Source organism: Pollicipes pollicipes, unplaced genomic scaffold (assembly GCF_011947565.3).
Source record: "Pollicipes pollicipes isolate AB1234 unplaced genomic scaffold, Ppol_2.1 Scaffold_7261;HRSCAF=8764_pilon_pilon_pilon, whole genome shotgun sequence".
Taxonomy (NCBI): Eukaryota; Metazoa; Arthropoda; class Thecostraca; order Pollicipedomorpha; family Pollicipedidae; genus Pollicipes; species Pollicipes pollicipes.
This window is the reverse complement of record NW_023597054.1, coordinates 24,777,561-24,789,574: the sequence shown is the minus strand read 5'-3', so window position 1 is coordinate 24,789,574 and position 12,014 is coordinate 24,777,561. Positions and strand designations below refer to the sequence as shown.

Here is a 12,014-nt window from a genome sequence, read left to right as displayed (position 1 = left end):
GGGGTTCTCTTACCGAGACGCATTAGGAGTTACACATACCCCGGTGCTGGGGGAGAACCCAGCGCCCAGAGCTGGAGCACGACGGGAACAGCTGCCGTGAGTTCAGCGCCGGGCTGACAAGCACATGCACCGACGCTTGCGCAAATGCGGCCCGATCTCATTACTAACGGGCTAACGAGCACGACGGAGGGACCGCGTGCCAAGCATGACCAGGGACGCGCGCGACGAGAACACTGCAGTCTCTGCCCTGCCGCTGAGCACGGCAGCACCACAGCCTCTGCCAGGGCTCCACGGCGCAACAGGCTGCCGGACGCCCATTTTTCAGCGGTCTGGACGTGGCGGCACGTGACTCGATCGATCACACGGCACCCGGTCTTACCGAGCCGTCACCACCAGGGGGGGGGGGGGGGGGGGGAGGTAGCGGGGAGGTCGGCGGATCAGGCGACAGGCCCCCGTGACATGTCGTAGGCCGCGAGCATTCCGCTGCAATGCGTGGCTTTATCAACCCTTAGCCATGCCACCGGGGTAGTAACGTCAGTGGTAGACAGACCAGCGAAGTGACCTGTACAATGTTTCACAAAAGACATGCTTTCAACGGAATGCAATGCCGGGGAAAGATTTGACTATGCTCAACGCAATATATCAAAGCCACCTTACATCGCGTATGCATGAAAATAGGTTGGGCGTCAGGCAGTGCGACTTTTGATGTTGTTCATACTGAAGTGTCTGTAAGCCCAACGCCAAGTAAATGTTCAGAGCAAACGCGCTCATGAAAAAGCGCAAAAAGTGAACACGTAAGTAATGACATAAATACTTGCTAAATTTCAAGAATATTTCGAATTGGCCACTGTTTTAACCACGCGTTACGCTGTTATGCACGGTAAGTCCCGGGGAAGCGCCCGCTATTCACCTTCGAATCAAACATGACCCATTTTGACGAACCCCTCCCCCCCTCTCCCCGATGCTGGTCTGAAACAACAGCGGCCACGCAATTCTATTCGAGAAATCCCGTAAGTACCGTGAGCTGTGAACGCAATTCGCTGATATGGCTTGAACTATAATACTCGTAGGGCGAAGGTACAAAAACTCTCGTGAGACAAGAGTGAATGCAGGAAGAAACGAGCGAAACCCCGTATGGTCTTACTGAGCGCTAACGCAACTGAAAGGGCATCCGAGACCACGTTGGTTTCCCAGATTACCCACAGGGGCGGCCAAGTTTAGTCAGCACTTTGCCACCCAGGAGTCTCACCCAACACCGACTGACCTTTCAGCGAATGCTTGAAGCCCGAGGAAGCGTGCACCAGCAAGAATTTGCTCTTGCTCTCCAGCAGCTGTTTGTTATCCGTCTTGAAGGCCGTTTGCCACATGTACTCGGCGAATTGGTCCTTGACAAAGCCAGGACTGGCCACCAGCACACACTTGACCACGTCCAGCCGAGCATGTCGCAGCAGCGCCTGCATCACCGTCTCGAAGAACTTCTGCAGCCCCTGAGGAAGAGCCCAGTACGGACTATGGTCACGGTTGGTAGGCCTCGCCACAGCTGCCGGCTGCCCTTCTGTTCCCATTCAAGAACGTCTTACGGTGACATAGATGGAGAGCAAGAAACCAATTGCGACAGCGGTGGAGAACGTCACACGGTGACATCCTGGGATCCCAAGACAACGTCTTAGGATCCCGAACAATACCGCACTAAGATGACGTATTTCGACACGATGCTAAAGCAATTCTGGCAGTGACGCAGTTTCACACATTTCCGAAAAGATTTTTTTCCGCGATCATTTCCGATAAGATTTTCACCAGCACTTCGGAAACCGGCGGCTTCCATGCAGGTTGCGGCTCACCCATTGATGACAGATAACGTGGTGCAAATGTGGCTGTGTGGCTGGGAAACTAGCGGGGTTTAGGTCTTAAAAAGGGCCGGGCTGGAAACTGCACCGAATGATTTTCGAGACGGTTGTTTCAGTACAAAACCCCATGCAAATGTGGAACATTGCCTTAAGAACAGACCAGAAGCTGTCAAGTGGCCGCAGCTGGACGCCAGGAATTTTGGGCCTTACGTGGTTGCGCTCCAGAGCATCTCGGACGGGACCCCTGTTCGTCTGGTAATGCATTCCTTGTCGTGCATATGCTCATTCCTAGAACTCTCGTGAGCGACCAGCGGCTGGCTCACAACGCGCATACTGATTGTAGCCCACACCATGACTTTGTCGGAAAACTTTTCCTCGGTCGTATCTCTGGCCACAGTGTCACCATTTTCCTCGCCGTCCTAAATTGACGCGGTCTCGGCTGGCTGGTGATGTGTCGCCTTTAAGGGGAAAATGTGACTCATCATTCACTATCACCCGAGCGGCAGACAAAGGTTTCAACAGACCCTTCGTCCGCTTGGCGCAGTTTCTGGCGAGCTTCCTAATTTGTGATATCGCTGTGGAGGTGGTTTATCTGTGTCGGTATTCCAGCGGCGTCTTTTCGCGGATAAGTTTGGAGGCCTTCTGACGACAACCGCACGCCCCAGCCGCGATTGCGTGGCCCCTATTTCTCCGCCCAAGTCTTGCAACAGTACAGGGATTCTCTTAGGGGTCGTTTTTACGGTTGCTTATGACTTCCAACTTAACTTTTCATTACAATCCGAAGACTGCACCCAGATGAAATACTGTATATGACTACCGACAGCTGTTCTCTTAAACGTTTCGATGTACTCTTTTTCACGCCGCCAGCTGATACCTGGTCCCATTGATTTCAGCTAACGGCGGCATTTTGAGGCCAATTGACTTTCAGATATCGTTCAGAACTAACAGCGCTACCCACTGGCACAACAAGCCCAAGTTATGCTCTCTAGTACAGATGCCTATCAACATGTCAGCTTCTTCCGGATCCCTGCAAGCAAAGCGTTACCGGACGCTCAGGCCGTTCGGACCAGTACTGAGCTTCCCTGACCGGTTTGTGAACGCGCCAATCTATTGTAAAACCGGCTAGTGATTTATTGCTTTACACCGACGCATGTCGACCCATGCACTGCCGCCTTTGGCGACTGCCCATCGTTCAGAAGCGATGTGCGGCCACGTCGGCGCGTGCGCCTGCCCGTCTGACAGCCTGACCGGTGTTGACATAGCATTTCGGCGCCCCTCATTTGCGGTGGCCACCACGGCCATCAGTCTCAATGCGCACGTTCACGGCGTGGAGGCATGACTGCAGCTGATTCAGCACGCGCACCGTGTCGTAATGGGCTCGCAGTGGCCGCGGAGGCCTTCAGTACCAAAGGTGTCTGCCGTATCCGGCAACGGTACTCGACAAAAGCTGCCTCACGATACTTTCTTGCAAATAGCCCATTCATCAAGGTTTTCACTCTACATTGAAAAGAAGCCATCTTGTTTTTTAACCTGGGCAGTCAGGTAAACGATAGTTTATGTCACGCAACCAGCATGATACTGCTGTGTAACTAGAGGAAATAACTGAAATTCCAATAAATCAGGAAAGAATAGGAGCCAAAATATTATGTTTCGCCTTCTCATTACTCAACTCACAAGCGCAAACAAACTCATCTCACACGGAATTGTCCTGTAACTCTGGCCATAAAAATTACAATGAAATAATTGTCACGTGACTTCTTTCTAGCAAAACGTTCTTTCTTCCTACAACAAAAAAGGCAGCAGGTACCCCAAAAACGCCGTGCAATAAATGGGTATACAACTCGTAATCATTAAAGGCATGCAGTGCTGAGTATGGTATGCCGGCGGATTACTTCACCGAAACAAATGCTCCTAGGTGCGGAAAATAAATATCTGAGAGCATAATATGCATACTAGGATGCAAAGTAAGGCCTTAAAGCAAATTATAGCCCCCAGTCCTAGTCCTAACGTCAGTCACAGTCCCAGTCCCAGTCCCAGTCCCAGTCCCAGTCCCGGTCCCAGTCCCAGTCCCAGCTCCGGCCCTAGCTCCAGCTCCAGTTCCAACCCCTAGGTTTAGGCCTAGGCCTAGGTCCCCTAGGACCCTCAGGCCTAGGTCCAGACCCGCAAGCCAACGGCTAAGCAAGCTTGTTGACGGCCGGACGGCAGAGGAAGCGGCACCGCCACAAGGGCGACGCCCAGTAACGACATTTCACATAGCACGACCGCAGCGGGGGACAAAACAAAACCTGTTCTACGCGAAAGGTCACACGCTCATTCAAGGTCAGTGACCTTTTTGACCTATCCAAGGTCATGGTGACAAAAATCATAGAATACCGCTTTGAGTTTTGCATTTGGACACGCGACAAACATTAAGTTAGGCAATATGCTCACAAAAAATGAATGCTGAACTGTGTCATTTTAGGTCAGTGATCTATTATGACCCATAAGAAGTCCATGGAATATGTCTAATGCGGTTCATGTTATCAATAAATCCGAAATGAGCACCAGGAACTACCCCAAACAGGAAGCCCTAGAGTAATAAAACAGACTAGCTTTGACCCTGGTCTGACCTTCATATCTGACCCTAGGTCAATGACATTTGATCATTCAATTGCTGTTTTGCCTAAGAAAGTATCTCTAGAGATGAGATGTATGGCCTCGCCTAACATTCCGTTGTTCCGTCAGATTGAACGATTCCCTTGAAATTGACTACGCTGAATCCCTCACCCGATTTTGACCTGCCGCAGGTCAGCGATCTCACAAGGTAAATCCAATTTTTGATAGCATACGATCCGCTGTTCAATTCTCTACAGCTCTGCACAATTTGGTGCGGCTGCGCCGCGTCGTTCGGAAACTATTCCGGAAAAACCCTCGGGGGGGGGGGGGAGGTCAAGCCGACACCCCAACCGAACGGGTGTTAAACGATTGGATTCATCAGTGTCCGGTCGCATCCAGTAACCTGCTTGTCAAAGCGCCTGATCCCAAAGTTTGCTGGAAGCACCCGGCCTCATCGATGAAAACAACGTTTTTTGCCACAAACGTATGTGGATGGCACTGCGAACACAATAGCGCTACAGCAGATCGGAAACACAACAAGCCCGGCGTCATTATCGCAAGGCCTTGCCGGGGGCCATGTCCAAGCGGTGCATTTGTTTCCATGTCAACCCCAGCTGACCCAGATCAATGACAATTCCAAGGCGGGCAGATGCAGTATGCCTCGTCTGAAATTTGCTGGGGCTTCATCCGAACACAGTTTTTTCAATATGTTGTCATTTCTTCGAAGAGCTTTTACAGCACATGCCGAAAACAAGGACACAAGGAAAGTTATGCGCTTGTGTGAGGGGAAAAGGGAACCGGTGGATCTGCTAGTGACAGTCTTCGACGGGGACTCCGTGGGTCGTGAGGAAGCCATCGGATGTCCTCTTTCGAACGTGGCTGCCCGCAAAACGTGGGCGCCTCGTCGTGGGCATGACTAACTTTCGGTACATTCTCACCTTTTGACAAGCAATTTGTCTGAAAAATGACATTCTGAAAATTTCAAAAGTCCAAACTAAAGCACCGATGTATGTGCGATTTAAAACCACCTAAACGCTCTTTTCAAAATCAATAACCAGGTTGGAGTATGAAAGCAAACCACCTGTAGTCGTAATTTTGCCGATCTCATGCCCAAAAAAAAGGTAACTATACTCCCTAAATTCACTGCGATCGCTCCGTTTAAACTCGTTTCTGAACACAGAATCACCTGAGGACATCTTTCGAAGTAATCAGACTTTCCACCTGACTGCAACCTTTTTCACAACAAACAAAACGTCAGATTTTCCCAATATATCTCCCCGAACGCCATCTTAGCCCCCTCCCTAAACACCCCTTTGATACCTTCCTTAAACGTACTACTTTCTGCAGTAGGGGTTTGTATTTTGTTTAGGATGTTTGCACGGCTAAGAAATGCGTAACCTGATTGCATTCGAACCGCTCAAAACGACACTAGGGGCTGCAGAGGTAAACCCTGCTATTTCTTGGAGGTCCTGCAAACGTACAGGAGTGACAGACATTGGGATATGAGTAGGTCCTTTTCTGAAATATGAACATAAATAGCTTTCTCAAATTATTCGCACAGGTTTGTGATTGGTGATTTGCTTCATCAGCAGTTAAGATAGAGGACAAGTGCTATCACCAATGTGATGAGCTAACGCAATAAATGCTACCGTCGATTGTCGAAACCGCAGGAGGTAAAGCTCGACGCCCACGGTACAGTGATGTCATCTAGCGTCAAGAACGGCAAGTTTAGCATTTGGCTAGCGCCGCGCAGTCTGGAGCGCTGGATGGTCCAGACTACTAGGGGAGAGGAGTGATGGCGCTGGATGGTCCAGACCAGGGGAAGAGGAGTGGTCGCGCTGGATGGTCCAGACCAAAGGGGAGAGGAGTGATCGACAACTGAGGCAAGCAGCGCTGGGTTTGGACCGGCAAACAGCACAAAGAAGATACCTGTTTCCCAACATCCTCGTCCAGGGCATTTGGCCGGGGATATTAAAAATGACGCAGCAGTCCGGACATCATAGCCTTGTAGAAGTTACGTGACTTGTAACTCTTTAGGAGCTGTTTGCCGAAGACTACTAAGACTACTAATGTATCGGCGGTCGTACCTAGATCCTCGCTTCAAAAGTCCTTGCAACGCCTATTCCCGCTGTGAGAATGCTGCAGCCGTCGGCCATGTGCCGTGATAACGTTGGGCCACATACATACAGCTTTGTGCACGCGACTTATCGCAGTTCGTCCAAATACAGTCTACTTGCTTCCTTAGGCAGTACTCAACATGCTTTCATCAGTTTCACCTCTATCTTTAACGTGTCAGAGTGGACATTATATTGACTACGGTATTCAAAACGTTATGTCCGCGTGAATGGAACTTGAAAATGATTGTATGCATACGCACACACCCACACACACTCACACCCACACCCACACACACGTACATGCATGTACACGTGCATGCACGCGGACATACATACATACCTGCATAAGTATTAACGTACATGCATACATGGATGCATACAAACATATATGCATAGCTATAAGCATGATTATCGGAATAACCTCTGATAGAACAACTTTGCCCTAAAATAACAGCCTAATCCGCCTTCAAGACTACCACCAGCACCCCGCAGCCGCGTAAAATGGCCTGCCATCTATTGGTGACTGCAGACCTCACGGCCAACTGGCGGCCGCGCCTTCAACTACTGACGTTTGAATGCGATCCATTCGGGGGATGCCAGCGTCTAACCGGTTCGCCGTTACAAGCATCTCTCCACCCACCCTTCGGTCATTGAAGACGGGCAAGTTCGAAACGTTTCTAGGTTCTCCAACTTTGCCTTACATTCGCGTCTCGTCTCATCTCGCTCCACCGGCTAAACCAATGATGCAATGCTAGTGCCACGCTATAGCTCTGAAATGGCCAATGGCGGCCAAAAAGGCTCACACCTGCCCTGATCTCAGATACCTATACACCCTGAGCAGTCACCACAGACCTTGTCCAATGCTACCAGATTCCCCAGTCAGCATGTCTACTACTGCCATCACTGCCTCATAGCCACAATAATCATCGGCACCTTCGTGACAGTGACGACAGCATCAGAGGTACAAGATGCGACGCCGTAAAGGTAAGCGAACAGCTCCATTAGTCGGCCTTCAGCGGTCACCATGGTCGGGAACCCGCAGCCATCGCCCGCGATACACTCGCCCGTGCTGCTGGTGCGACACCCGCACCCGACAACCGTTCGACATGTTATCGGGAATCCGCGGCCATCAGCTGTCCGGGACACGCTCGCCCGTGCAGCTGATGCGACACTCACACCCGTGCAGCTGATGCGACACTCACACCCGACAACCGCTCGACATGCTGAGATGCGTGCACGTCCAGAAGACATCGGTGGCACGTATATCCAACGCGAAGACAGCTGCAGCGCATGAACGCCCGTCCAGCGAGCAGCACCCACATCACACTAAGCGAGGGCAGTGATCTGCGGTCAGCGGACGCTCAGTGACCCCCAGCCCCGCGGAAAGTCGGGTGACCCCCGCCCCGCGGAAAGTCGGCGACGGCTGCACATGGCCGCCGATCTCCCCCCGGCCCGGCCCTGACGTCCGCTCCTGACACCGGCGCGCGTCTGACGCGTGCCAGGTCGGCGCCGGCCGCGGTCAGCCGCTCACCTTATCGTGCTGGGACGTGTGGCCCTTGCGTTTCCTGGGGATGGGCTGGTCGATCTTGGCGCGGACCAGTGTCATGCAGGAGGTGACCAGGCAGACGTGCGCGATCCCCTCCTGCATCACCACCGCCGCCAAGTCCGCGTGCTGCACGGAAACAAGGACACGGCTCACACGGGGACACAGGCGCACGGCTCGCACAGGGGCACCGGCGCACGGCTGACACGGGGGCACCGGCGTACGGCTGACACAGAGGCACGGCTCACACAGGGGCACCAGCGCACGGCTCGCACAGGGGACACCGGCACACGGCTGACACAGAGGCACGGCTCACACAGGGGCACCGGCGCACGGCTTGCACAGGGGACACCGGCACACGGCTGACACAGAGGCACGGCTCACACGGGGGCAATGGCACGAGGCTCACACGGGGGCACCGGCACACGGCTGATACAAAGGCACATGCACAATGCTCACACAGGGGCACCGCTCACAGGGGCACGGCTCACACGGGGACACCGGCGCGCGGCTCACACAGGGGCGCGGCTCACATCGGCGCACGGCTCACACACAGGCGCGTGAAGGTGGCGTCGTGACGCAGCTGATCAAGCACCATGACATGCTGCCTCACACAGCCACGTTACACGTCGGTCGCTTACACATGGTGGCACTGGTGGCTGTCGTGACTCAATCGCACACTTTAAGGCCGAGCACAACCGATTTCAGTTACAAGAATGCGACGCACGTGACCCGACTACAACGCGGCTGCACAATTCAAATGACCTGATAGATTACCTGGGTGGGGTCACACGCCATCTCCACACGTTCGATGGAGACGGTGTCCCAGTAGGTCTTGTATAGCATAAACTTCCTGTTAGCCTCGATATCGATGGTGTGGTAGGCTCCCATCTGTGGAGGAGTTTTGTGTACCACTCAACACAACTGAATAGACAGCACCCAAAGTGGTGTTTTGCCAATGATCAAACCTTTGAAACAATCGGAGGTATCTCTGATTGGGTGACAATCTAGCCATACCAGCTGAATGCGGTAACTCTTCAATCTACCGACTGATCGACCACCCAATCGAATTGCTTGCAAATCACGCAATACGTCTGTTTTGCTTCAATGCGGTACGTGACAACAGATAAGCTAGGCGCACGAGACGAGATGTGTCTAGACAACTAAATGAATGTCCTCGATAATGGCTAAAATGCAAGGGACACAATGCAGCGGGAAGTGTACTCCGTCATGCTGAAATGTGTCTGTGAAACTGATCACACAATGAACCCCTGCCGGTTCGAAAAAACAAACATTCCCGTCTCTTTATCGGCTATGCAAATATACTACCAGAGAAACGGAATCAAATCCCTGGAATATTTTCAGGACCGCCCAACGATCGTGTACAAGATGGGGCAGCCGCGGACGCGGACATCGGGACCACAAGCCACAGCGCAGATATCTCCATCAAGACAACTTTCTGCAGCACACCGGCATAACTGCCCATACTTTTACGGAAGGAATGCGCCGGGGCATTAGCATCACGGACGGAACAATTTAACATAAGAAGCGGATTCATCCGGGCACCTTGTGACGTCACCGGGGACGCTTGGCGGCTGACCGGCCTCACCGTGTGGCTTCCCCAGGGATGTTCAGCGGCCGACCGGCCTCACCGTATGACGTCACCGGGGACGTTCGGTAGCCGACCAGCCCCACCGTGTGACGTCACCGGGCTCCTCGGCGGCCGGCCGGCCTCACCTTGTGACGTCCCTAGGGGATGCCCGGCGGCCTCACCTTATGACGTCACCGAGGACGCTCGGCGGCCGGCCGGCCTCACCGTGTGACGTCACAGGGATGCTCGGCGGCCCGTCGGCCTCACCTTGACGTATTGGTTTTCCTCGACGTTGCGGCCCTTGACGCGGAGGACAGCGCCGTGCGTGTCAAAGTCGGTGTCCTCGGCCTGGATGGTGAGCGTGGTCCGCACCCGGTTGCTGGAGGATGACCCGGTGGCCGACTCGGTCTGCACCTTCCTGCACGGCAGAGGCGCGCGCACCGGGGTGACGGCAGTCCCTCGAGCGCCCAGCTCGGCACAAAGGCACGGGACATCGGCCTGCGCCGGCCCGGCACGCCCGCCCAGCGGTGCACCACGCCCACGCATGACACGCTCTTCTGGCGCGCACGCCTGACAGATCACATTGGGCGATTGAATGGGATCAGACGACACCATTCAATAAGATTGCTGAAAACTTCAAGGACTGTATGGAAAGGTAAAAAAAAAACATCCTACTGATATCCTTGAGTGCACTGTGCTTACAACCACGAAAATGCAGAGAAAAGGCGGATTATGACACGACAATATACACGGCAATATATGTCCAGAGAACATAATCAGGTGTCATTCACTACCTGAACAATTCTTGCCAACCTTGACGCGTTTCCCTAGCTCATGACTTTGACCTACTTAAATAATTTCGAACGATCCCGTACAACGGCGACTGACCAAACATGAGACGGTTTTTAAAAACACCATGTGAGGGGAGAAGGGGTGACCGGAGAGTGGAAACGTACCCCACTGGTTACCTACAGAAGTGCTAAATAACAGCAACACAAACATGATCAGGAAAAAATACATGGACCAGACATGGGGACGAAGCCAGGCTTCTGACCTTGAAGCTGCACCCGAAGCCACACAATTACATGAAGCGCAGCTGAAAGCCGAAGCCAGTGGCCTGAAGTTTTAAAAACTGCGGGGTCGAAGCCAAAGACAATTGCTTCGCATTTGTGAGATGTGAGTCCGAGGCTTCGAAATTTGCGCACGCGAAACCAAACCTGAAGAAAGCGTCTTCCAACTTAGAAACGCGGAGCCAAAGCCAAACACAACCAGTCAAAGTGACGATTGCCAAAGCCGAACCCAGTGTACAACGTATAGCTCTCCGGTGGTCATAAGTTGTTAATTGGTCCTGACAATGACCAACTGGTTTGGACTGCTAGCCATGCATGCGCCACAGCCTTAAAGAGTTGCGGCATACTTGGGTAATAGGGCGGGCAAGACTATTTTGTAAAGTAAAGCTGCCACTGCAATGAGGAAATGGCCATGACCAATCCGAACCCAGCACTTGAAGATCATGTCGAGCTGCAGCCGGACTATACTTCAAAACTTGTTAGAAGCCGAGACCAAAGCCAAGCCAGCTGTTAAGAACGCCTCGAAGTCGGGGGCCGAAACCAGTCAATCGTGGAAAACTGCATGAAGCCGAAGCCAAAGCAGAGGTAATGAAGAAGGCTGCGATTTCACGAGGCCCAACAACAAGCCTACGCCGGCGTCGCCCCCATTCCCGACAGAGACAGAGGTAGCCGGGTCAGTACCGTAGGTTGCCACTTGCATCACCGGAATCAGCCCAACAGGCGCTTGAGGGAAATGGCATGGTACCATGCCTGTCTTGTCATAAACTTCTCCATGCCTCATTAAAACTAAAGCTATCACCAATGCCGAATGGCACAAAATGTCTCCCTCCATTGTTTTGACTAAGTTTGAAATACATCACTGATGGAAGCATTGAGAACAGTCAGCCAGAGACCAAGAAAATCAGTTTAAAAGTGAGAACAACTAGATATTCATGTTCCACGAATTTGGAGCGGTCAAGTCTATTTGAAACTCATATGTAAAGTGAGACTAAAAATTAAAGGATTTGAATCCCAAGTACATAAAACGCCACCTTTAGGGTACACACAGCATTCCAATGTGATGCTCTTTGTCAAAATATGGTGGCAGCCTGCAATAAAAAAACCCACACAAGGAGTATGGTACCTGATTGTTGATGCTCTGATGGTATCCCCTGGATGAATAAGGTTGTATGCGTGCCATATGTCTTCTGCATCCTCAGGAACCAATGACACACGGCTGGAATGGAGGAACAGAAATGGTTAGTGGGTGAG

General features: G+C 52.4%; 1 protein-coding gene across 1 annotated transcript in view; it reads right to left on the bottom strand.

The window, feature by feature from the left end:
• LOC119111219 (protein pelota-like) overlaps window positions 1–12,014 on the bottom strand; it is a 35,753-nt gene that overhangs the window by 21,900 nt on the left and 1,839 nt on the right. The window contains 5 exon segments of the mRNA XM_037235038.1: window positions 1,265–1,487; window positions 8,091–8,231; window positions 8,880–8,993; window positions 9,961–10,111; window positions 11,887–11,979. Coding sequence (XP_037090933.1) covers window positions 1,265–1,487; window positions 8,091–8,231; window positions 8,880–8,993; window positions 9,961–10,111; window positions 11,887–11,979 — 722 coding nt within the window.